General features: G+C 41.5%; 2 protein-coding genes across 2 annotated transcripts; both read left to right on the forward strand.

Moving 5' to 3' along the window:
* Window positions 1–205: 205 nt before the first annotated feature.
* rbm18 (RNA binding motif protein 18) lies at window positions 206–12,868 on the forward strand. Its single transcript, XM_079179713.1, has 6 exons — window positions 206–385; window positions 1,280–1,390; window positions 5,686–5,812; window positions 6,582–6,662; window positions 9,456–9,556; window positions 10,623–12,868. Exons 2-6 carry the CDS (start codon window positions 1,287–1,289, stop codon window positions 10,804–10,806), a joined length of 597 nt encoding a protein of 198 aa, XP_079035839.1. The 5' UTR covers window positions 206–385; window positions 1,280–1,286; the 3' UTR covers window positions 10,807–12,868.
* A 1,171-nt stretch (window positions 12,869–14,039) lies between these two features.
* On the forward strand, window positions 14,040–26,522 carry lhx6a (LIM homeobox 6a; the record flags this gene model as incomplete). The annotated part of the gene is made up of 9 exons (XM_079178440.1): window positions 14,040–14,117; window positions 14,996–15,067; window positions 15,265–15,447; window positions 17,387–17,508; window positions 24,887–25,107; window positions 25,441–25,541; window positions 25,709–25,804; window positions 26,129–26,303; window positions 26,443–26,522. The coding sequence occupies 9 exons, from the start codon at window positions 14,040–14,042 to the stop codon at window positions 26,520–26,522; spliced, it is 1,128 nt and encodes a 375-aa protein (XP_079034566.1).
* Between the last annotated feature and the right edge of the window lie 1,215 nt (window positions 26,523–27,737).

Below are 27,737 nucleotides of genomic sequence, written 5' to 3' on the forward strand. Positions count from 1 at the left end.
GACACTTTGGAACGTCCGGTTGTGTGCTCGAAACTTCGCGCGGGGTGTCCCGAGAAGGCGGGGTTACTGCCTGAAACGTGAAACCTAGGCGAGGAGAGAGTTACGGAACATGCTAAAAGCAAAACGAGTCTCTCCTTTCGACTTCACAGACAGTTAAACAAACTACGACATCATTCTGCGCCTTTGTTGTGAGACGTTAGCAAGGCGACTGTTTATTATTCAAGCTAGCTAACCTGCTCAGTTGAATAGGAGGAAAACATACACATCGCTTGAGATGATTAATATTACGTTTTGACGTAACTGAATCATCCCAACGTGGGATCCGTAGTAAATTAAGTTTAAGAAGTCAGTCGCTATCAAAGAGGAAGTTTGACAGATCGAGGAGGTAAAGTGATACAATCTAAGCTATCTCACTGTTAGCATCCCACTCTTCTTTTAAGCGTTTAGTGGATAGATGTTGCTTTTCTTTAACATATCGCCATCAAGAATGACCGAGATTAGTTTAACTTTAACGTAACACGATCGTTTTAATCAGCAAACGCGTACAACGCGCGGATAGTAGTCAATCGATCCACCTGCGTTTAGCTAAGCTATCGTTAGCTCGTAGCAAGTCATCGTTTCCTAAGAGAAGCCCCTAAATAATAGTTATTCTTTCTTTATTATGTTCTAAGAATTAGGTGTTTGACACACAGTGAATAAAAGTAACGTGCCTACATCATTTAGATATCTAGATATCTAAACTATAGCAAAATGTACATTAGAGAAAATGTATGTTGACAGTTGGCTGACATTTTTTAACGTTAAACTGCCTCTCGGATGTGTTTGACCACTATCTCCTCACAGCTTTACACATGTAACGTTATACATACATCATATTTACAACGAGCGCACTGGTTTACATTGATGCTACGACACAACATTTGGTGAAACGTCAAACAATACCTCATTAAATATAGAAACACGAGACATTAATCTAAGTGAACTGACAAATGATTGGCTTAATGTTGAATGTGGTTGAAACATACAGTCTCAAAGGGGTGGACATATCTTTTCTGATAACTTCTCTTAAGATGCCTGCTGATCAATCATTTAAGCCACAGTGCTCAGAGAGATATAGTTAGTACAGCATAGTTTAATATGTTTTTAGTCCTCCAATTAGCTTACTTTTCTGCCTTGCTTAATGACTGCTGGGTATCTCACACAAATGCTAAAAAGTCAACTCATCTCTGCCTTTCTCTGTGAACTTAATTGCTCTGTCTTCTATTCCTGCCTCCCACAGAGTACACATGTCTTCTGCGGCAGAGACAGTGAAAAATGCCTCCATCATGTCAGAGAGTGCCCATGACGGAAACCGCTTGTGGATAGGCAACATCGATCCCAAAATTACAGAGTGAGTAAATCCGCTACTGGTTTCAGACAGGCTCACAGACATGTGTGTTGCATCAGATTAGATTAGAGCTGAAACTACCAGTGAGAAATACTAACAAACTAGTCCTCACATGTTAAGGGATTACAAGTTATTGGAACTGAAAATAGCAGATCTGTATTTCACTACAAAGGTACACATTTCCAGATTCAAACGTATGATCCAACCAGCTGAATGAAAAACAAGGTTCGATTTGGATTTTAGCGGCAACGAGTGAACCTGAGGTATTGCTTTTTAACTTGCCAGGGTCTACCTCATGGAGAGGCAATGCATTGTGTGTGCATATATGATTGATTAACTGAGTGTGTGTGTGTGTCGCAGGCTGAGACTGAGCAGACAGGGCTGGGTGTGTGAAAGAGAGGCAGCGAGGCGTGGAGACCTGCTCTGCTAAGGAGCAGCCATCATTCCTCACTCACCTGCCCTGTTTACTCTCTCTGTGTCAACCTGGAGCTGACTCTGTGCGTGTGTGTGTGTGTGTGTAAGCAAGTTTAAAATACACAGTTGATGTTTGGGTGGCAGCTGGTAATGGTGGTGCAGGCTTCAACACTGAGGTGTCTGTGTGTACATTATTAGCGTGTCTCATTTCCACAACAACGTATGTACATGCAGACCTTCCATTGTTGCATTTCTGTGTGCAGTTGAGTGTCTAAATGTGCAAAACTCCTAATGTGAGTGTGGAGAGCACCCTTACATATATTGTGATGGAGAGAAGGTGGTTTTTCGGGGTGAGGGGGTGTGTTGGTGTGCCTGTGGGGGATGCTGGAGAATGTATGGGCTGCAGCTCTGGTGGGCGTCTAGACAGGCGTTTCCTTCCCCTTCCCCTGCTCTGCTCTACCTCTCCTTAAATAGCTCACTGCCCCACAGTATGGAGGGAAAACAAGAGAAATGCCCGTGGCCCCTGGTGCTGATTGGGAAGATTAATTAGCTCCTGGGTAGCGTACGTAGTACTCACTCTGTCTGTCCCGGTAAACCAAAACTCAGTGCAGAAGTGGAACGCTGACCTGAAATGCAAGGTGCTGATTATGAGTGCATGACGCCATGAATATTTAATTATTATAAAATAAGACTTTGTTTATTCTGGAAGAGCTTTTTTGGTAATTAAAAACGTAAAATTGCGTACTACCACCTGGTTGCTTTATTTGTTTCTTTGAAGATATTTGTTTTATTTGGAGGCATAAATGGTTAATTGGAACATACATGTATGAATAATAATTTGCTGAAAGGTTATAATGGAATTTTTACTTCATAGTGCCAAAAATACAAAGGCTACCGCAGCTTTAGATACCATTCTTTTAATATAATAGCAATATTTTAGAATATTATTGTCGTGCTTTGCCTCATTTGCTGATCAGAGGTTCTGCTCTGGTTGGTCGGGGTGAAATATTCGATCGATAAGGATGTGATGAGGTAAGAAGGCTGCACTTAAATCTTTAAGCCATTGTGTCCTTCGTCAGAAAGACAGATTTTGGAGCGTGTGTGTAGTTGCGGTTGTGACGGATCTCAAAGTTTCCTTAGAAGGATATTATATTCATGTAGGGCTGATAGCTTGTGCAAAAATGTATTCCAAACTTGTGATTTTTTGTTGTTTGTTCAGGTAGCAACTCTGTTCAGAGAACAACTCTAATGCTCTTATGTCCCTTTTAAATGCTCAGTAAAAAAAAAAAAGGACCAGTCAATAGTCACACACTTTTAACTCTTCTCGGAGGTTAGATGAGCGTCCCACGTGAGTCTGATTTCCTTTGCCCTGCGCACAACACAGAGACACAGCAGGTGTAACTGGAGCTTTCAGCACATATTCATGTTTTGTGCTTTTGGCGGCTCAGAGAGGGAATTTCTCATGAGTGGTAATCCATCACCGTCTCCCTCTTTGTTCTCTCTCTGGTCCTCTTGTTACATTTTAAGTTGCGTACCTGGAAGTTGTCATGATGTTTTATTCAAGAACTTATAACTATGACCTTAGTCTCACTGTAGGCCTAGATTTGTTTTTTTTTATGAAAGTATGCAGAAATTGCAGATAGTTGCCTTGCCAGAAGGTCTAAACTTACCCCCTCTACCTTTCCCCCCTTCTGACCTACTATGCATCCAACCTTTTGTCTTATCTTTTTCTGGACTGGACTCACATCCCCACTGTTTCACTTCCTTCCTCGTCTTTTGCCTTCCATGCTCTCCCTACCTGGGCTGCTCACCTCCTCTCTTCTTTTGGCTTCTCCTCCTGTTCCGCCACCTTTCACCTTGCCGTCAACATCCCCTCTATGAACTCTACTCTCCCAGTCTCCCCACCTTTCCCTCCCTTTCCTCCCCCCCCCCCTCTCCTCCTCTTCCTCCGGTGGTTTTTACAGCCCCCAGGAGGAGCGGTCCATTGTGGTTCAGCTCGCGAGCATCCAAAAAAATTTTTCTTAGAGTGTCAGCCACCTAATCTCGCTCACATTTACACGTATGCACAAACATCCAGTATACATTTATCTGAATATATAACAATACTATAATGATGGCATTACGTTTTAGTATTTTTATTATTTGACGTAAATGACGGCCTTTCTCCTCTCCTGATCAGTGTTTCAGAGGTTCAGAGGTGCACATGCAAACTATTGGAGTATAAGAGTGCAGAATAATGTCATAAGTAATATGATAAACTTTAATTTAATGTCGTCTTTTCTTTCTAAATGAGCCTAGTACTGCTGGAGGAGCCACCTTCACATGGGAGGCGTGCAGGGTGTTGTCTGGGAAAAGCAGAAATTCAGTTTGACCTAAAGCCCCCCAGGGAGTCATAGAAGGGTGGAAGACATTACAACAACCTGTAGCTAAGACGCACAATTCACCCTCCCTGTCCCACATAGAGTTCCATCCATGCACATAAATGTGTACAGTCCTCTTTGTGGGGACACACACACACACCCACAGCCACACACAAACCAATTCAGAATTACAAATAACAATCAACCAAACAATAAAGGGCACTTATACAAAACACCTGGGGTCACTGTGAGGATTGGAAAGTCACACACGGTAAAAGCTCCGAAACAATAACACAGGAAAGTGTTTTGTTGATTTCTTTTGTTTGTGCGTTTTCGGTTTTGGTTTTGTTCTTGGTCTGTATGGTTTCATAGATGAAATGTTGACATGTCACTGCAGGAAAACCACAATTTGACATGATGAAATTGATGATGACTGACTTTCTTTTAGCGGCTTCGGTTTCAGGGTCCTGGTGTTGTGCATGCTGGCTCGCCGTCACAGTGTCCTGACTCACGGGGACACTTGAGTAGAACAGAACCATCGTCAAAGATGTATTCAGATCCTTTTACTTTAAGTAAAAGTACTGATACCACACTGTGAAAATACTCAACTACAAGTTAAGGCCCTTCATTCAAAACCTGAGTATAATCATAAAATTGTTTAGCAAATTCGGCCAAAGAACAACCAGGAAATTTGATTCTTTTTTTAAAAAAATTTTAATTTTTAATTCTCAGTACCTCAAGGACATAAAGTACTTCACAGGTGTTTTCAATAACTAATCAATCAGCAGGACGCTGTGTACTGCTATTGAACTCGTTAGTTGCAGCCTCGCCGTATTGCCTGTCAGATGGGAGAACGTGCCTCATACGATCCTTTATTCTGCATATTACTCACATAAATCCGATTATACACAAGAGCTTTGACAAGTCATGAAATGGAAAAGCACCTGCTTGCTCAGCATGCATTGGAAACATTCACTCAACACCTTGGTATTTACACTAATATAGCAGTGAATATCGTCTACAGGAGGCCCTGAACTCACACTGTCAGAATCACTTTTGTTCCCATGGCTGCCAGAGGTCGGTTACACGCAAACCTACAAATCCTCACACTCCGCATAGCTCTGCAGTGACAACATCTCCGTGTTCATTCCTGGTCCGGCGGTCCCAGGCAGCTCCACGCAGCGAGTGGATGTTGTTCGTGCAGAGCTCGGTGCTCAGGGGAGATTTGAGGTTTCCTCTTTTTTATTCCCTCATTGTCCTGCTACTGTATCCTCAGCATTGTCTCAGTGAGAGATTTACTGTCACTGGGCTGCCACACCAGCTGGCCCTGCTGCTAAAAAGGTGTCAGGGAGAGAAAGCTGTCGTTCTCATTAGCCCCGCTTGACAGATTCACAGGCCGCAGGTTGGCGAATGCGTTTTTGAAGTTCGGTATCTTACTAAATAAAAGCTTTGTCCTTTTTAAAGAATCCTTTACAGAATAAACATAACTTATTGTCCTACTGTATGTTCTCATGACTCCTTTAGGTATCACCTGGTGAAGTTGTTGGAGAAGTTTGGCAATGTGAAACAGTTTGACTTCCTGTTTCACAAGTCTGGGCCTTTGGAGGGACAGCCACGGGGCTACTGCTTTGTCAACTTCAACACCAGAGAGGTAGGTGCAAGTTTTAGATGATTTATATTCATATATGTTGTACAATATTATTTTCATTTTGCTACAGTATGAATAGTATACAGGATATAAACTCGTAGTACAAACTCGGATGTGTCAAACACTAAGTTTCCTAGTTGTGCCAATTGTTTGTTACAAAAACAACATGGTACATGTGTCAAAAAATGTGTTATTTGAAGTGAAACTAAATCTAATTTTCATTGATACAATTCCAATTCCGCAATCTGTCAATGATTGGCAGTCAAATTGATATTCGATCGATTTTTCAAGAATATTTGAGTCAATGATGATCGTATGCCAGGCAGCAGGGAGTATTTGTTTTGGAGTGAGCCTGGGGATCGTGATAAGCATCTTGTTTCACAGCTAGTGTCCATCAGTGGGATATGAAGCCCTCCCTCAAGGATTATACAGAGGAAGTGTGTGTTTACCTTACACTCTCACACACACTTAGACATTCGCGCACACACTCAGAAAAAGTACTACATTAATATAATTTAGCATCAAAGCCACTTACTCATTTGATTAGACAAAACTACATTTAGTCACACTGCCTCTCAAACACAACAGAGACACACACACACCCACACACACACGTCAGTTATGGTCTATCTGCAGGCAGAGTGTGATATTATCATCTCTCCATTAAGGACTCAGGTGCAATCATAAAGGCTGGCTTTTAATGATGTTTGTTTCTCTCTCTTTTCCTCTTCTCTCTGTGTGTGTGTGTGTGTGTGTGTGTGACGGTCTGCAGGAGGCAGAGAGGGCGATCCAGCGTTTAAATGGGAAGCTAGCTTTGACCAAGAAGCTGGTCGTGCGCTGGGCTCACGCACAGGTGAGGGTAAGTGTCAAACTCAGTTCCCGTTTTTATAAAACTGAAGTGTATACACCCTGATAGCTCAGTGGATTAAAGCACATCCCGTTTACGTCCGACACTGTGGTCGAGGCTGCAGTTTGACAAACTAAATGTACGTCTGTGAATTAGTAAAAGCTCATCTTTGACTTTCAGAGATTTAAAAAACAGTCTGGGAACCCGTGTGCCTGTTGACACGGGCGGAAACATGGCTGCAAAGAATTGAGATTCAACCAATAATTATTAACTTAAATGCTGAGTGTCCGTCTGAGTTGTTTTAGATCATTATACGCATCTTCTATTTTGCAATTTCACATTACTACTGCAGTAGTTAGATTATGGAGAGCAGATCCCAGCACACAACCCATGCCTGTCTCTTAACAATAGACCGCCTACTGGCAATGGGTGAAGGGATATCCTGCATAGAGACGAATCACGCCCTACACACACACACACACACAGTAGAGGGAGGTCAAGGTCAATGCTTACCGCCTCTAAGACAACACGTATAGGATAAATCCACCACTCCAACCAAAAATAGCTTTAGTTATTTATACCATTATAAAGCTAAAATGTAAGCTCTATATATCTTCATATCCCCACATTATTACCAGTCTGATTGTCAAAGCAAATCCGTTTGTACTACTTTACTCACAGTGGCTTCCCTCACACTTGCCAGTGGCCTCAGTTCATTTCTACTTTGAGTGTTTTCTCAAATTCAATACTTAACTAACATAGCGAGGGTCTGGTGTCCACCATCATCCGGATTTGATACACTTTTATGAGCAAGTCATCAGCCAGAAGATGTTTTTGCTGCATCACTGAGCACATTTTATGCACAGGTTCAAATGTGTTAATATTAAAACATATTTTTATTTGGATAGAAATACGTTTGTATCTCTGTCTCTGCAAGTTTGTGACACTGGAAGTAGTGTTCGGCCTCCATGCAGGACATTTTAAGCACAGGGATGCCGTAGATGTCTTTAGATTTGTAATACCCAACTAGGTCAGTGGGTTAGGGTTTGAAAGTCGGTGCTACAGTTTATGGGTTCAGCTTTAATTTAAATTAAATTAAATTATAGATTCAACACGTAGCTATGATGTTGCAAACACATCAGCCAGGTATGAGCACCACAGGAATTTAATTCAAGCTTTCTGACCAGTGTCCCAGCTGACAAAGGTGAATTGTAAAAATAATAATTTCATCCCACGACGTGCTTTAACAGACTAGAGACAAACATGTCAATCAAAATGATCCTCACATTGTCCGGCACGCTGTATTTGTTCTGTTCTTTGGGATATAAAAACAGAATTTTACAGTGTAATCTTTATTAAAGTAAGATTTGAGCATCTTTCCACCAATGGTGCCCGTTCTCAGGTCCAGTCATATGTGATATGCCCTTCCAGCACAGAATTAACATGCCGGGATAAATGAGTCAGAGACAGTCGTCTCATTTCCAGGCTCACATCTTGACTTTATTACATAGTTTTGAAAAGAGAGGAGGTACACGTTTATGAAGGTGTTGCCCCAAACTCTTCATAAACATTTATGGCAGTCCAAATTAAACAGTTAAACATGTGTGTCCTAATTCAGTACTGTATTATTCTGTATTTATTAATCCAGAATTTAGCCAATGTGTGTGTTTATGCATCATCACTAACTGCATCCAGAATGAACTGTAACACATTAAACACTTACTTTAATCCTTAATGAAGCAAAAGTGTCCTTATCATAGCGTAGGCTATTTAATATCAGAAGTGCAACTATAAACATCTTGACTTCACGTTCCTGTAACTTAAGCGTTGGCTTGTGTACAGAGTCAGTACGACGTGATTGGATATGTGCTGTAGATCTATATGCATTCCAGCTACACGCCTTAAGGAATAGGTGGAAGGGAAGGGTCCTGGCTGCTGGAATGGTCATTGTTTTCGACCTATTCTTGGCTATACGTGTTATTTACTTCTTGGGACAGCATGTAAGACCATGTTTGTGCATTTATGTAACTTGATTCAGTCCCAACTCATATCTCAGCATCATATTCCCGCGAGTGGCTGCTGCTGCACCAAGCGCCGGGGTTTTCTCACGGCCCAATCATGTGACCTGTTTCTTTGTGTTTGTTTTTTTTGTCTCTTCTTCTTCGCAGGTTTCAAGAGTTCTGTGTTGGCTGGTGGAGATGTTTTGGAAGGTGGTTTTTTTGAAAGGAATGAGTGCAGACGTTGGTTTTTGCTCTCTTCAGCTGCTCCCTCTTTATTCTCCTCATGCCTTCGGGGTGTGATTATGAGCTGGACGCAAAGTCCTGCTTGGTTACTGTCTGCTTGAGCCGACCCAAACAAAATCAATACGTTTAATAATGTTGGTATTTGTGGGAGGAAGCTGGAGTTGGCTCTCCAGACAACTGCTGTCAGTTTGTTTGGTCCGATGGGTTCTGAATGCCTGGTTCACACACAATGTTTTCTTCTCTTTCTCTGCTTGTGGTCCTGCTCCATCTGAGCACTAAAATGTTTCTAAATGCAGGTGTGATTGTACCCAAAATGTGCTAAGAACACGTTACTATCTGCTCCCTTTGACAGTATTGTCTTGACTTTGAAAAACACACATGATGTACTAAGCACATTTTTCGGGGGGGGTTAAGGTGAGACTTTGCAAAGGGCTCTTTTTCTCGCTTCCACCCTTTTTTTACCCCTTTGTCTCTCTCCATCTGTCTGTCCATCCGTGTCTCCATCACTGTTTATGTGGGTCATTTTTTTGTTTTTGGCCACGTGTCTCGTCTGCAGAGGTTTGAAGGTTTCCGTAATGACAAAACGATGCCTCCGAGCCTGGAACCGTCAAGCAGCGGGGCGACCGAGGATGGAACCGTAACCTCCAACCACCTCAGGTTGGTAGCAAACCCACACAGCAGCACCATAGGTCCTTTTTTTTTATCCATTTTCAAGGGTTAAATCAATTTGTTCTCGTCCTTCTGCCCACGCAAAGCCAACAAAAACTAAGCTAGAAACAGTTTCCTTTTTGTTTGGGTGTTTCAGAGTGGATGGAGGTCTTGGGGAAAAAAAAATCATCGGAAAATATTAGTGTGGATGCAGGTCGTCACAAAACATTACATTTTCAGATTTAGCCAGCTCAGTGTGGCGGTATAGTTTCTGGTCACTTTAGGGGCTACCCTAACAAATCATTGAACTCAAGCCTGGTCCTGAAATCCTTATAGGAGCGGGCTTGTTCTTTCATCGACAGTTCAAGTTAAATTCATATTAGTACAACTGGACTTAGGCTTTGGTTAAAAAAAAAAAACACGTCAAAGTCCTGCTCAAGCAACTTCTAACATGTTCCATTATTGTGGCGACACTTGCAGCCTACGTTCACATACACAAATACGCTTTAAGTGCGTCGGTCAAATGGAGCACTTCAGTCGGTAAAAGGCCTCTTGGTCTCACAGTATCAACTGTTACCGAGACGATCCAGTGTGTGCAGCAAGTTTTCAGCTATCAGGACTCAGGAAAGTCTCCACACTTCAGTTCTAGTGTAAACTTCAAAATAATCTCTGCACACAGCCGAAAAGGAGGAGATGTAAACACTTTTCACCCCTTTTAGACCCGTTGAGCTCATTCACTCAGTCACTCTTCTTACCTGCACTGCAATATTTCTCACTTGCTCCTTCAAATTCCGTTTCACCATTTAAATGCAAGTTTTCATCTGCTTTTCATGCAGCACAACTGGTAGTCTCTTGCTTGTGCTCCTTTTTTTTTTTTTTTCTCTCGCCCTCCCGCATCTGTCCCTGCCATTACTAAGAGTGCTAATATCTCCTCTTCTTTTCCCCTCAGCCAAGAGCCAAAATCTGTCCCATCACTCAGTTCGCCACTCAGCACCAGCACTGGTATTTCCCCCTCAGCCTCGCTGCTTACATCTCCTCTCTCTCTCTTTTTTTTCTTCTTTTTTCTACCTCCTAGTACGAGTGCTAAGATCCGCGCCATCGAGGCCAAGCTCCAGATGATGGAGGAGAATCCAGAGGATGACTACTCGGGCCCGTCGGCCTACGTTTACAACAAACCGCCAGAGAGGAAACGCTGGGAGCCTTACTCTAAATCACACCACAACAACCAGAGCAGGCCCTTCCGCAAGTTTAGGAGATGACCCTTCATCCAACTCATTCTGGAGACCCCCCCCCCCCCCTCCTACACACCTCAGCCCCCACCTACACAACAAACAGACTCTACACAAGATGCTATAAAGACTGTACACATCTGGGAATAAAAGGTTTTGACAATACTTTGAGAACCCAGACTCTTTGGAAGTAATCACAGCAATCACGGACGAGTACCTAAAGTGGTTATTAGTTATTTTGTTTTTTAGTTATCAGTTATTAATTAGTCTTAACATATGCCCCATACCTGACTGCTGTGCAGGTTGGATCCCTTATCAGTCTGCTTTCTCACTTTTGCTGAGATTTAATGCAGCTGAGTCATACAGCTGTGATTTACCGACAGGAAAGAGTTATTATAAAAGAGTCTAAATGCCCGTCCTCCTATTGTTTTTCACATGTTTTTTTTAGTTTCAGATCATATTATTCAAAGGTGAAATACAATTCTTTATTCAAGACTCCACTGAAGAGGATGAAATACACAGATTTGTAACAGGTTTGTATTGATGGAGTTCAAATGATAAGCCACTCAGCGACACTGTAAGTTGCAGTGTTTTTGTGCAACGTGGCTCTTTACCTTCTTTTTTCTTGGATCCAATTTTTATATGTCTGCAGTCAAACTCTTTTTACTGGCTTTTTTTTTTGTGTTGTGTAGAGTTTTGGTATTTCCCCCTGCCACAATCTCTTTATTTTAATTTACCAATTAAACGACTATTGAATATCACATCCGCAGTGTGTTTTTATGCAATTTTTTAGGTTTTCTACATTGCTCATAAAATACAGGACTCAGTTTTATGTTAGTAACATAAGGATACTCTCAGTCCACACTTTTATGCTGATATATTGTTTTATAAGAAATTTGGTAAACCATCTGCTTGTCATTAATGAGAGATTTAAGAAGACAATACAAATTAAACCCATTAATCCACCATCGGTTAAAAAAATGCAGTCCTGAATTATCACAGAATTTTTAGGAAACATGAAGACTAACACAATTGTCATACAGACAAAAGTCCCACTGTTTTCTGTAATAACTGATGATCCTGTTTATTAGAGCATCCGTTATGTTTTGAGCCTCAGCTGTCTTTTATTTTCCAGACTTGATGGATATTGACTGTTTTTATCATTTGTTGTGCAGTCTACCAAAAGTTGCTGTAAATCATTTAAATATTTTGTCGGCCTTTTGCCTATATGGGTTTGATGTGGAAGCGTTCTATTTCAAAATGTAATATTTGTGAAGCACTATACTTCTGATGTGATCTGAGTTTTGTGAGACATGCTGTTTGAGACTATAAAGACCTGTTTAAGGCAACAACTAAAACATATATTGGTACATTTTACTCTGAATTTGTTGACGTGGAGAAGGAATTTGCCAACCAAAGGTTTTTTGGAGAACTAATGTTTTAAGAGTTTACCAAGAGTATATAAGTCCCGGATTAGGCTACATAACATTGCAGCATGGATGGAGATCGGCAGACTTCATTGTACAAGATGAGATGAAGGAGCTGAATTTTGTGCGCACCGAACCAATCAAATCCTACCTCTTGACATCACTCAGCATTTCTTTTAAATGTCTTTGTTATTGTAAAATCATCCGACTGAAGAATATTTCTCATGGCCATTACATCAAATTAATGTTTTCTTTCAAATGTGTGTGTTTATCTGTTTTAAATAAAATTCCTATTCGTTAAAATATATTTTCAATTGGTTAAACATTTCAAATCAATTTCAAGTTTCTTCACTTTTTTAGGTCTGGTTTATTTTGTTGGGATCATTTCTGCACTATAGATCTTCAGATAATTGCTGGATCTTCGGGATAGCCTGATCGACGCGTCGATGTGCTGAACCGGTGTGTGGGCTCAAACACATCCTGTAGGCTACTCATCAGGCTTCCCTTTCGTTAAAGGACTCGTTGATTTTTTTTTGTTTCATCTGCACCAGATCCTCTGCTCTTTACATGATTACAAAATATATACAATTCACAATTGTTCTGTTTGTTTGGGTTATTTAGCCTAAATCAATTGTGTCAAAATAAAGTCTCACCTATCTGGATTAAAATACAACCTGAACTTTTTTTCTTTTTTTTTTAAATACGTAAATTCTATACGAATTCTAAATATGTGGTTATTGTTTAATTGTTCTGCCCTTCAAATTGTTGTTAACCATACATTTACATTTAAACGACATACGGAATTTTTATATTTGGAATTAATATAACGAAAACTGTTTTTAATTGCCTATATAAAAGCGATCTTTAAATCATGAGGATATTAGGCATTACATGTGAGAGTGAGGAGATCACTTTACACCATTGGAATGGATTCAATTATATTTTAGAAGTTTGAATTTCATTAATTTCACTTATTTTCTTGTGTATTTTGAGGCATCATTATTTGTTCTGTTCTGGTGTAGACTGAGCTTGAATGTAGGCTACAAACCAACATATATGTGGAAACACTGTGTATAAAAAGGTCTATTTATGTACCCGAGTATATATGCTACGTTAATCATTACGTTAGTTGTATATTTCTAGTAGCAAATAAATGGCAATTACATAAATAACTATAATTTACATTGGGATTTTTTTTGTGTATCTGGCAGCAGCTCTATGCCTGAGACATCAAACACCAGCAGTTTGAGTACGTTTCTGCCAGAACTTCTTCCAAAGTGTGTCCACCCTTCTCACGCATATGGAACTCTCTCTTCACCCTCCCCCTTCTTTAACTATAAGGCAGGCCAGCGAGCCGCACAAACTTTCACTGCCCCTCTGCAGAGACACTCTGGTTCTCTGCGCACCCGTCGACTTTTGCAGCCCTGCAGTCTCCCCTGCACCTATGAAGCCTTGGAGTAAAAGCTGCCAGCCCCTCAATTTGATTCACTTCCTGTAGTCAGACTCCTTCCCAAAAGTGGAGAGAGGGGGAAACGGGGTGGAAAGGAAGAACTCTTTCGGTTCTAAATAAGGCTCTCGGCGGAGCAGCAAGCAACTCCTCGCCTCTGCTTGGCTTCATACCTTCTGTAGTTTGTGTCAGTAGCAGTCAGACCGTCGCGCACAGCAGCGTTTTAAAAGAGACAGAGAGCATTTTGCGTTAAAAACAAAGCTGTGCGCCAGTTACACACTGAATCCATGCATGGTACGGATGGTACAAGTTTTGACGCCCATCGCCGAGTCTTCTGATTCCACGCACCGAGTTTGGAGACACTGAACGCTGTGAGACTCCAGGGGTTCATGTACTGGAAAAATGAAGTTTTGTCCCCTCTTTCAGAGGGAAATAATATTCTGTCCGAAGGAATTCCCACGAAGAAGGTACTAACACTTTGGAAACGGCTGAGCTTCAACTTTGTGCGTAAACGATTCAAATTGGAGACGTACCCCACTTATGCACCGCGTGGGCCTTCACTGTTTGGTTTATACGGAATTAATTACATTTGTGATGACGTACAGCAAGCGATCTGTGGTATAACGATGCAATACGTAGACCTCAATTTGAAATCATTTTGATTTACCAAACTGTTTATCTTCTTTCTTGAGCGCTCAGAGGATCTATCTGCTGTTGCAAAGAGAGGGAGAGAGAGAGAAAACTTGCCGTTTATTTGCATCCTGTGTGCGTTTTGTTTTGTCTCTCTGTGATGTCACAAGAATCACTGCTTGTGTACTGAGATCAGCTGCACGCGCCAGCCGCTGTGAAGAGGCACGCGCCTCTCTGTTATGAATAGCGTGATTTGCGGTCCGCGAGCCTCTCGAGCGCTGCCAGTTCGCCCGAGAAGAATTAGATTTTAATTACAGCCATTAAAAATCAAATTTGCAATTCTTTGGGTGACCCGTTGCCTTTCTCTGATTGACAGTTGAAATTGACACTCCGGGTCCCTCTTATCCGTATAGCGGTTCAAGCTATTTGTAATTACAGGTAGTTTTTTCCCCCCTCCACTCTCGTGTCCTGGATTGCGAAGAAAATACTATTATTCCGAGAGGCGCGGGTTAAGGGCAGGGAAAAATCAATCCAAATTGAAATAGCTTCATTAAAATGTGCCTTTTGTTGCGGGGGCCCTTTTAGCGGTTTTAACCACTTTATATAGGAGTAGCCTTGAAGAGCTGCCTGCAAATGTCTCCCGGGGGATTTCTCAGCTGAGCATGAGACGGGGAAAGTGATGAGGACTTGCCGTTTACTGAGCGTTGTCTTATAGGTGATCTCCACCGAGCCTCAGAGTACACCGGGAGCCTCGCGCTGCAGTGTGGACTCTAAACACGCGCCAATGGTGAGAGCTTTATTGCCAATGTATACTGCTTTTAATGTCGGAATCATTTAGTGCGTCTGTTGCATCTGTGTGGGCTGTTTAACACGTGCGAATTTTGCGCGCATTGATGTAGACCACATCATGGAACTGGCACTGTGGGGATTATTCTGTGTGTGTGTGTGTGTGTGTCACTGAGCTGTGCCGATGCCCTCTTGCAGTCTCACTCGGACGGAGAATCCCAGCGGTCCAACATGGAGCAGGAGGACACTCAATCGTCCCCCAGCACCCCGTCCACCCCGTCTGTGTGCTCGCCGATCTCCACCACCAGCTCGGTGCCGTCCACCGGGAAGAATGTGTGCGCCAGCTGTGGTCAGGATATCGTGGACAGATACTTGCTGAAGGTGAGAAGCCGATTATAAACCGTAAAACAGGCTGGAACTGCCCGTCTGGTCAGAGCAGGGACTATTTTCTTCTGGGGTGTCTTGTTTATTTGTTTAGTTGTTTTTTTTTACGCTGGCATTCACATTAACAGCAAATGACTTGTCTATACAAGACGCACAGGAGCGAGTGAAGGAGGGTGCCATGTTGACTCGGGTCCTGTTTTGGGTTTTGGACAGGCCTGCTGTGTTACGCTGATGCACCGGAATGAACATGAACTTTAGGGGTCCTTAATTTAGAATTTGCACTGAATAAAAACCAGGCACAGTTCAATAATAAGAATAAGACGGAAATATCACCCATAACTTTAGATATTGCCCAAACATGTAACTGGCAAACGGAAATAGCTTGTTATAAATAATTTTATAATTATTTCTCAGTTGTAAAATAAACGTTGCAACGATGCAAAGCCTGTCTCTAAATGAATGCCCTGTTATCTGCACCGTAATACGTTAGGCATCAAGATAAAGCGGAGATACAACAGGGATGTTTTGATTTTTTTTTCTCTTTTACAGCTTCACTGTCAATACGCCCTGACTTGTCGCGTGCGCCCGCTTGCTTATAACCAAAACAGACCTCCCTCGCGCACAAATGGGTGTTTGTCAGGAAGTGCGAATTGACTTTTGTTGTGTCGAAATCTCGTTCTATTATGATATCATCTCTAATACTAGTTTCAAACGTTATACAAAAATACACGTTTTTTTTCTGAAAAAAAAACAAATTTAACTGTAAATAGCTACATATAGCCTATAATTGATCATGTATGAACTGATACATAAACAACTCTTTTGTGCAGCATTTTATTTGGTCTTCATTATTGATAGTACTGTTATGTTTTTTTTTTATTTTGCCCTCCTTTTCTTGGGTAAAAATCGTGCTTATATTTATTTATGCTAGTTGCATATTTCACACTGACCGATGCTGTTAATATATGTTTGAAGGGTAATACGTCATTTGTTATTGATTTAAAAAGTCCTAAAATGGTTATGATAAATTATGCCTTGTTAAATAAAATCACCTTAAAAAAAAAAAAATTAAAATGAACATGATTGCATTTAGATTATAACTTCTCTGACAGCTTATTGCAGGCTACAGGGCAGACGACATGACTTCTCTCGACCAAATAATTGGGCTAATTTTGGATAATAATATTTTGAATATTTCTTATTTTTGTTTAGGCAGCGACATGGCTTTGCTATCTGTAAACCTTCAAAATAATTCCAATACATTTTCAGTCGTCACTACAAATTAGTCTGGCAATTAATGTTCATTTACTTTTTCCATTTTTATAAAATGATATCATAATTGCTGTTGATCGAAAATATTCCACTCTGTGCCAGAAAATGTAGCTAAGGCCTTAGCAGAATACTTTGGGTTTGATGTTTCTTATTATTAAGAATGGATGCATTTCAGCAGCAAATATTACTTCGGAAAAATGAACTCCAGCCATTGTACAGGCTCATTATTTAATTTCTAAGCAAAACCCCAGGGTCTTAGTATTACAAAAATACAGTGTTGATATCAGAAAACATAGGCTACAAAAAAACACAATAAGGTCTCCATAAAGTGACAGTTGGGCACCACAGACTCACTAAAACTCCCTAAAATGTAGTATTAAAATGATAAATGATAATATGCCTATAGCTATATGAATTAATTATTGAACCTCACGGTAAGATATGCAAGTGATATATAAATAATTAGGTGATATTTTTAATGTAATAATATCTTGACGTATTACGAGGCTATACTCAATGCTTAACTGCGTGGGCATCGGCCTAATGAATTAATGTTGAAGGAAGTAAATGTTGTCATTTAGGATACTCAGCGCCATAGACGCACTGGGAGGCATTAATGCAGTGATCTATCATCGGTCTGACATGGATGCTGTCTCTTTTACAGGTAAACAACCTGATTTGGCACGTGCGCTGCCTGGAGTGTTCTGTCTGCAGGACGTCGCTACGTCAGCACAGCAGCTGCTACATCAAAAACAAAGAGATCTTCTGTAAAATGGATTATTTCAGGTAGGGTAAGTTTATGACCGTGTTTTCAAAATACAACGTCTCCCCTGCAACACAGGTCTCTCTCTCTCTCCCTCCCTCTCTCATGCTCTCTCTCTCTCTCTCTCTCTCCCTCTCTCTCTCTCTCTTTCCTTGAGATGGATGCGGGTTGCCTTATGTGCTCTTGAAAGACCTTTTCAAAAACGTCTCAAAGTGTGTAAAAAAATAATAGTCTAGTTGAACGATCCGTACTTTTATTATGGCTATCTAAAACACAACATTTCCAGTAGCTACAAAAAGAAAAATAAATACCTAGCCTCACTGAATAGACGTTTGCAAAAGTATGTGCTTAATCTTAAAAACGTAGCCTAAATGGATCCGGCCTATCTATGGACGTTTGTGTAGGTTGTAGGCTGTGTTTTGGGAGAGGATTTTGTTGGTCAAAGCAGCGATCGCTGACTTATGAACACACCGTTAATGCACCACGTGCCACGAAGCGCGCGGTGGTTGTTTTATCACTTCGAGAGGGACATTTAAAGCAAACGGAAATCACCGGAAATGCCCGTTTGAAGGTGCAGCTATCTGAGTTTAGTCGGCCCCTATAGGAAAATAAAACGTTTAGTGCAACGAAAACAGAGAGGAAAAAGCCTAGATTTTATTCTAATTTACTTCTGTACATCGATGGGGCACTTCATCATCCATCAATTGTGAAATAGAAGAATTTGTCCTTGATAATAAAACATTCTTGTCATTAATTTTCAGAAAACCAAACAAAGCAACATTTAAACAAAACAACAATAATAATAATAATAATAATAAATTCTGTCTTCAGACTCAAGTACAATAAATAATAAAATTTTACAGATCTGTATCATACTCATGTCATTCTCTGTTGTATAGATTTTGCTCAACCTTTTTTTATTTATTTTTAATGCAAGATGGGAGGGCGGTACAGTAAATAAACAAATAGACTGAGACATAAAGAGACTCACATACACACACACACACACACACACGCACACACACACACACACTTGGGGTAAAATTCTGTGTGCTCTTAAGAGAGAGAAATATAGAGACTATGTTGATTTGTTGTAATTCAAGGATGCATTTACCATCAGTAGCATTCATTCAATACATACATTTGTGGTTGTTTAATTCACTTCTTTGACCAAGTGTGTGTGGATTCTATATGTGTGCCTGTGTGATCTTAGTGTGTGGTATCTGAGGTGAAATGGGGTTCACACTAGCAACAGCATATAGTAAAATTCTGTGCTGTATAGCCTGAAGCTGGTGGATATCTAGTATGGACACACATGCACTGTGCACATCAGTTTGTGTGTGCACATGTGTGACTGCTTGGAGCTGTGTGTGAGCTTTGGTGTTTGTCTGATCGAAACCTGACACCAAGCCACCGCTCTGAGGTTTATAATCACCAGCAATTAGTCGTCCTCCAGCCCAGACCCTCAGGCCTCCAGACCAGCAATTAGACTGCCCCGAGTGCCTGGTCAGCATGTTTCTGTCCTGAATGTAACTTCTATTCAAACTAAAAACACACACACACACACACACACACACACACACACACACACACACACACACACACACACACACACACACACACACACACACACACAGATAAAACAGATATGTGCACACCTCTAAATATGAAAACATGAATATGAAACATTTACATATGAGCAAGAATACATATGAGCAAGAATACACATTGCCTCCATTTACAACTCTGAAGAACGTGCACACACTGACACACACACACGCTGACACAGCCACACACAGACACACACACACACACACACACACACAAATACACACCGAGATCTCTGTTTATTTATACATGTCCAGCAGCTGCCAATCATTTTGCAAATCTTTTTCACAAAATGGAGATTTTCGTGTTTGCTCTGCCACATCCTAATAATATTTTACCTCACCCGTCCCCATTTAAATGCTCCTTCACCGCTCACCCCTCTCGCCCTCGACACCGCTCACTGGACTCTGAGCCAGCATTTAACTCGCAGAGAGGATTTGAAATATGTCAGAGCATTAGAAAATAGCAATTAGTGGTGCAGGTGGAGAGAAATCCTTCTCTGTAATTATGTGAAATACAGTTATTGTGAGTAAAAAGCATGCCTTAATATAGAAGCGATAAATGTGTCCATGTCGACCCAACAGGATAAGGATTAGAAGTTTGGCCATTACATTACTGTGTATTTCATGTAAAGGCACACTATAGATTGCAACAGTAGCCTGCATGAACTGCAAAGCTCTCCACGTGGAGTTTCCCATTTAGGCTCAAATCATGGGTCCGTTTTGCATCCTGATAATAATTAAAATAGAAGCAAACACAAAGTCTTTATTGTCGTTGCACACACTGTACAACAACATTTGCTGTGCAGCTCTTAGACACAATCACACAAGCCCCTGACATATTAGAAAGATAGATTTGAATAAGTAGTGGAAGTTACTTATCAACATCAGTAGAAGTGACCTATAAATAAATGTCCTTATTTAAAACTATCCCAGCCTTAGTCCTGCGGTGTGGGGGTGGGATGATGTTGGTGGAGGGTCTTTTATGGAGTTCAATTCAAAGATGGCTCTGAGATAGAAGCTGTTTTTGAGCCTGGAAGTGCAGGTCTTTAACACCCTTTATGCATTTTTGCTTTTGCCTGTACTCACAACGGAGAAAAATAAGAGATAGAGGCCTGAATCTTAGCAGAGTAGCAGTGACTGCAATCCGAGCCTACGACTCCAGTGAAATTGATTTGGTGCAGTTGAGCTACATTTAAATCACATATAGTTAAGATTCATTTGTTCAAATATAAATAAACTCAGAACATATTTTGTTTGTGGACAATGGGTGTAAATTAAGGTTCTTAGCTTGACAAAGTTGCCTTGAAACTTCAAATCCTTTTTTCATTCCAACTTCCGAGGTTGTGTAGTTACTGCTCTCTGCATTTGTCAGGCACTATAGCCATTTATTTGTTTATTTTTAATAAATGGTACAAACTACTGTAGACGTTTCATACATCAAAATATAGTATTTATATCTATGTGATGAGTGACTGTAAAGATAAGAATGTCAAGCAAAGTCAAAACAGATTTGATTTAATGGCCTAGATATACCAAAGGTCTAACTATTTAGCAAATCTTCTCAATATGGCTACATTCTCTGGAGAACAATCCTCATTTGCGTAATACTATTTGGAGGTTTGGATTAGATTTCCTTGGTCACACTGGAAAACAAGAAATGATTTAGAAAATCTTGCAGCAACAGTGAAGCTCTGCTGCAGGGCTGAGGCCTGTATTCTACAATGGCTACCTCTGTAAATATAAACTGTAATCTGGGTTTAGGCCAGATTTATACAAGGCTAAACACCACAGCGAGTCCAGATCCTCTGGGCTGAGTCCAAACCTCTGGAGATATTTCCTCATCTGTGTCAGCCTCTCATCTGGCTTTGGACTGACAGCTGCTTTAATGGGGCGTAATAGCAGGAAATCAGAGTGGGTTTCCCTCCATATACGTGTGTGTGTGTATATGGGGAGGGGGGAGGAAGGTGGTGTGTGTATGTCGGGATAGGGGGCGCAGGACAGAGCCCATGCTGTGCCTCTCAAACCCATGTCAGGCCTCAGGGGCTTGCTCGCACACACACACACACACACACACACACACACACACACACACACACACACACACACACACACACACACACACACACACACACGCAAACCCCATTTCTTTATCAGCCTCCTCCCCTGACCCCCCTTCGCCTCCCTGCACCCCTCCCTCGCCTCACTCCGTAGAAACATCATCCTCGTCCGTGAGCTGCAGGCCACACAGGAAGTTGCGTTGCTGCACTAATCAGGGGCACCCTGGGATACTGACAGTGTAACCAGAGTCCATGTATGTAGGGAACTCTGTGGGTGAGATGTGTGCATGCATGCATGTGTACGTGTCTCTTTATGTGTGTGTGTGTGCATGTTGTAATAATAATTACTCATCAACCCACCTCTGGTTAGCTGATTAGGTCTCCATAGCAACAAAGACGAGTAACCGATACAGAGCGGGTGATTTGAGTTTTATTAAAAACTGAATTAATTGAAATTATAATAAGACATCTGTCACACAATGCTTTGCATTTAAATAAAGACAAGTCGAAGCAATTAAATATATTGTTTATTGTGTAAAGCAGATTACAAAGGAAACTGCCCGTGTTCACAGTCACTGCAGTCTCAAAGAACAGAGAATGAAAATATCAAGGTTCCTCTTGTGCAGGGTTAATACGGTAAAGCTTGATAATATTTTAAATCTGTTAAAAGATGTTTTCTGGAAAGTATTTCGATCACTTCCCCGTCTTTGATTCCCATACGAAGGGCCTAACAGGAACCTCACGTCCTAAAACCGCAATAACTCTCTCAGGACAAATCTAATAGAGATTATAGTATTCTCATAGCACATCAGAAATAATCCAAAAAACGTGTACCTCCTCAAGCCACTCTTTCAGCAGCAGGTGAATTACTGTAAAAAAAAAAGTCAAGATTAGATGTAAGAAGGGGAGCAAATAGGAGAGGTCTGGGGGTAACAGGAGTTATGCGGTGTAGCATTTTCCCTTTTGTGAGTGATGCAGGGGGTCCATGAGGATTGACATGGCTCCAAAATAAACACCAGGTTTTTGGTACAAAGACAAAACGAGATACACACAAAAAAAAGACGGGGTAGAGGGAGGGAGGGGTCCAAGGAGATGGAGATGGAGGAGGAGGAGGAGGAGGAGGAGGGGGTTAAAACACGGGATGATTTGCAGCTTTTCTGGGTTCTGTCTCGGAGCATGAAACTGACAAGCTGTCATGCCACATTAGCCACAATGTTCCACAATGTTTTCCTCTTTTACTGTAGAAACAGCCTGGAATTCTCCATAACAATCTGAAGCGGTACACACACACACACACACACACACACACACACACACACACACACACACACAGGACAGTAAGCCATGGATTCGATTTGTCTCCGGAATGGCTTTATTGGGTTTGTTAAGTTGCACATATCTGTGACAACTTAAGCGCTCTGTAAGTGCTACGCCAGCTAATTGTATTTCAAGTTCACCTCAAAGACTCGCGGCCTCACGGCTCTAATGCTGATTTGAATTTGTTTGTTATAAGGAACGCCAGGCCTGCAGCTGTAGATGATGCTGTTATGTATTTGGATATTGTTGCGTCACCTTGACAGTGACAATAAAAACAGGCAAACAGACGCAGAATGAGACAGATAAGAGGTGGATCCTCAAACAGTAGGCATTTAATGATTTAATATTCTCGACCATAATACAAGCAGAAAAATGTAACTTCCCTCCAACAAGCTCATATACATGGGGAGGGGTACGAGTTTGTGGGATGTCAGGGCTATAGTATGCTTTCATCCCAGATAGAGTGGACTTGAGTGCACTGATACACTGCCAAACCCACTCACTTGGCAACCCTCGTGCTCTCCGTCCCCCTGCTCTCTCTCTCTCTCTCTCTCTCTCTCTCTCTCTCTCTCTCTGCCATCTATGCTGTCTACTTTGCTATTTCCCTCAGCCACTTACTTCCTCTCTCCATGTCTTTTCTTTTCATCATGCCCTCTCCAGTTCTTGCCTCCGCCATACCTTTCAACTATTGACAGCTCTTTGAATTTGGCTCATGTCGGCGATGCTGTGCTCTGTATCGCTGCTCTTTACGTTCTGCTCTGCTGAAATTAGGCAGCGTAGAAAGAAGAAACGTGCAGCAGGAACGGGAAAATGTTGAGTCAGCCATCAGCTCTTAATACCCCTGTCAGTGTCTTTTTTTTACAAAACAATCCCATCAGTATGGAAATGTTCCTAATTTGAGCTGAAACCAGTTCGTCGTTATGCTTCTTGCCCCCAGTTTTACCCCTGCGGCGGCGCTTTCTCACAGGCTGCTTACAAATCCTGCCTCCTTCACCAGAATTGGCAGGTGCTGACCCTAACAATGGCTCTTAACCTAACCATGACATCTCAAATGTAAAGCGTTTCATACCCATTAAACCCACAATGCGTTCTTAAATTAGGGGCTTAATGTCTTTTGATTGTGGTGTAAAACAGGAAATGTATATAATATTCCCGTTGCATTAAAGTGCAGTTTTTTTGGATACTCCTCAGTGCCAGCTGCTCAGTGAACCCAATCTAAGTCAAAGGAGGGTAGTGTTATTCCATATTTTGGGGTATTTTCAACAAATCCCATGAAAAGACCCAAACTAACTGTGTAGCCAAAGCCTGATGTGTCTCATTCCTCTCGGCCACAGACCTACATTGTTGTGCTAAAACTATTATGAACACATTCATGGGTCACATGACACGATGACCACGGGCACTGCAGTTTATTTAGAGTCAGTTCTACACAGTCCTGCTGCCGTCAATACTCGCTAAAACACCAAATGTGTATTGAACCGCAGATAAAAACAGTTGCCATCAAATGCATTGATCGCTATTGTATGTTTTCTAAAAAATGCAGTGTCCAGCTGTTTTAGGGAACTATTTAGCCTTAAAAAAAAAACTATATCTTTGTGATCTATGGCAGTGTTTATTTTGGCTTTGTCCTTAAATACTTCAAATGAAAAGAGCATGTTTATTTTCCACATTCATGTCTTGTTTTGAGCTAATTTAGGAATTGTCTTAAAGCATTTTCTGACTAACCCGTTCCCTGCATATAGCCTCTCTCTTTCCATAACTTTCTGTCCATTTATCTTCCATCCACCCACCCATTCAGAACAGTAAGTCAGGTGGTTTAGGTTTATATGCCGCCTGACCTCACTGTTGCTATCAGTTACAGCGGGGCGATCTAGAGTGATGTCATCCAAGTCTCTCTTCATCTTCCGCTGTGTGTAAAACCACCCTGGTTTACATGTGTGCTGCTTTGTTCCCCGGTGTGTGTGTGTGTGTGTGTGCGTGTGCGTGTGCGTGTGTGCATGTGTACATGTCAGGGCCTTCATGCATCATACAGGAAATTGCAGGTGTTGGTTTGTTTGCATTCAAGGCTCAGCTTGCAGCCGCAGCCAGGAGTCCTTTCTGAAGGCCACATCCTCCTCCAGGGTTTCTTCCTTAAACCCTTTGAGCTCTGCCAAAACGTCAAGAATAAAAACACACATTTTCAACTTCAGCTCTCTCTCAAAAATAATCGCAAAGAAAAAGACGTCTTTGCATGTTTATTTCATTACGTTTAATAATGTGTGTACGATCTTGGAATGGCTTTAAGATTAGATTTAAAAGATGATCTTCTGCAGCAATTTTCTCTACCGAAATGTTGCTTTTACCCAATCAATGCACCACTAATTCCTCATCCCGTTTCTCCTCCTCTGCCTCTGTTCTCTTTTGTCTCTCCCTCACAGTAGGTTTGGTACTAAGTGTGCCCGCTGTGGGCGGCAGATATACGCCAGCGACTGGGTGCGCCGTGCGAGGGGGAACGCATACCACTTGGCATGTTTTGCGTGCTACTCGTGTAAGAGGCAGTTGTCCACGGGAGAGGAGTTTGGCTTGGTGGAGGATAAGGTCCTGTGTAGGATCCACTACGACACCATGGTGGAGAACCTCAAACGAGCGGCTGAGAGTGGTGAGTAGCGGCTCTGGCAATTGGTTTCTCTGTGGCTGTCCAGACGTTTGCACAAGAGTCCTCCCAAACTGAGGTTACCTGAATTTGCAAGCAAAGGGAAGACTGCATAATCAAATGTGTACAATTTCTTGTATCATTGATTGTTTATGTCTGGCCTGCTTCTCTTTGATTTCTCAGTGGTCATGTTACAAGAGCTCAAGAGCTCCCTTTATGATATGGTGTCTAAGACCTGTGGTTGAAATACATCTCCTGGGACTATCTTTTTTTCTTTTCAAGTTCTTATTAAAGACATTTGTCTGTTGTCTCACATGTCTGCCGTTGTGTTTTTTTCAGGTAATGGTATCACATTAGAGGGAGCAGTTCCAACAGAACAAGACAGTCAGCCCAAACCGTCCAAAAGGGCACGGACATCCTTCACAGCAGAACAGCTACAGGTCAGACACACACGTCGCACCAATCTCAGCTTAAAAGCTGTGTTTTTAATACAAATTGAAGCTTTATTTTGTAAAGGTGCAGCACTCTCAGCTACACATTAACCCTAAATCCAATGTGGAAACAGCAGCGTTTGATTTCATGCTCATGTTTTATCCTCAATATGCAGATCATGCAAGCTCAGTTTGCCCAAGATAACAATCCAGATGCCCAGACGCTACAGAAACTCGCCGACATGACAGGCCTCAGCAGGAGAGTTATACAGGTCAGTACAGAGATATCCACTTTCTTCTGTTACTAATTTATTTACTTATGTTATGGCACGGTTGTTGCTGTGTGTATTCAGCAACATACAAACACCTGGGGCTTGATCCAGCCATGCAATGAATAAAATAAGGACATGTCAAATTGTGTTGACTGCTAATAGATTACATTAAAATGTTCATGTATACACATTCATAATAAAGGATATATTCGAAATGTTTTGTCTGTCATTTATGATTCTTAAAATTGTACTTTTGAAATAAATCAACGTATTTGTTTTTAAGAATATAGCTACATGATGTCTGGTTACATTGCGTCTTCATAGGTGTGGTTTCAAAACTGCAGAGCAAGACACAAAAAGCACACGCCCCAGCACGGTGGGGCTCCCCCAGGTCACCTCCAGTCCAGGATACCCTCGTCCCTGCCCGATGAGCTGCATTACTCTCCCTTTGGAAGTCCTGAGCGGTCGCGCATGGTGGCCCTTCACGGGTATATCGACAGTGAGTTGTAGCCTGTGCAGTATAGTCAAATAAACCGTCTAGCTTTTGATCGTCCTTGTAGATACGTTTAAAACAGTATATTCTTTATTTCACTATTTTAAAATTCTTATTTTCTGTTTTTTTTTGTGTGCTCTCCCAGGTCATCCCTTCTCCATGCTGACCTCTCAGAGTCTCCCTCACCAGGCCATGTCGCTGCCCCAGCTCCCCCTCAGCCGCTAGCGCTCCACCACTATGACCCTTATGACCCTTATGACCCCCAAACCTCCGGATCCTCACCCTTGATCTCCATCACTGAAGTCTGCGAACCTGACCCGGAGGTCAAGCAGGAGTCAGATTGGAGAAAAAGACACATCTTACAGGAGCCCTGCCCAGGAAAGAGCGAGGCAAAACTAAGATACATCCGTCATTATGTTATTTTTCCTCCTGAGGACAGGAATATCCCTGACTGTATTTTACGCCACGTAAAGGACCCATTTTGCTTCACATGTACAGCATCCTCCACTCCACCAATACATCCTCAACTTGATAGAGGAAGTTTCAAAGGGATGAAACTGACCAAGGACGCAGGAGGGAAGCCTCTTGGGTATTACTGAAGATAAACAAAGAGGGGAAAACGTAAAGGGGGACTGTCATATTGGCCCAAGGGCCCGTCACACGCAGTAAACCACATTAGAGGTAAGACTCCTCTCTCTTCTCTCTAAGCAACCATGAAGGAAACATGTATGTAAATGAAACAAGTTGACTGTTGAAATATTTTCTTTCGGATTGACAAAGTGACTGTATGACATCTCAAAAAACAAAAACTTCCGTGTTACATTTTTGGTCAATTTTCACTGCAATGCGGTGTAGAACTAGATTTTTGTTAAAGAATGAAACATTGTGTGCCTTATCGTTTCAATTATTCCGACCTTACAGCACTGAATTAGCTTATTACAATATCAGTGTAATTTGTCTCTAAAGAAAGATTTGAGTGTTTTTTAATTCTATAGTTTTGAACAAATTACGAGGATTTTAAACCTGCCGTTGGTAGAAAATCAGCATCTTGACTGCTAATCAAGAAGGAAAATCACATTGCACAAAGTCTGGAATTGTGTGTTATTAAATTATGGCTGTAAAATTAGAAGCAAACTGATTTTAGGCGATCATGTTACTTGACGGAGAAACAAAGGGAAGTCTGAGATGAGCATACTAGTCAAACTACAAAATCTGTTACTAGTTACATATTTTCAAGTTTCCAAACAATTGTATTGTCACTAATTTATCATTTCTAATGTTGTTTGTTCACCCTGTGTGTGTGTGTGTGTGTGTGTCTCTCGCACAAAGGGAAATGGAGTGTTGGTGTCTTGGTACAATATGGACAATATGAAACAGACTGGGGTTGTACATAGTAAGACGTGTGTGTGTGCGTGTGTGCGTGTGTGTGTGCGTGTGTGT

This window comes from Pholis gunnellus (assembly GCF_910591455.1).
Source record: "Pholis gunnellus genome assembly, chromosome: 18".
Lineage (NCBI taxonomy): Eukaryota > Metazoa > Chordata > Actinopteri > Perciformes > Pholidae > Pholis > Pholis gunnellus.

Coding starts and splice junctions, on each gene's coding strand:
- rbm18 (XM_079179713.1), top strand. CDS start 1,287: ATGTCTTCTGCGGCAGAGACAGTGAAAAATGCCTCCATCATGTCAGAG. Junction 5,813..6,581: donor TCAACTTCAACACCAGAGAG/GTAGGTGCAAGT, acceptor GACGGTCTGCAG/GAGGCAGAGAGGGCGATCCA. Junction 6,663..9,455: donor TGCGCTGGGCTCACGCACAG/GTGAGGGTAAGT, acceptor TCTCGTCTGCAG/AGGTTTGAAGGTTTCCGTAA.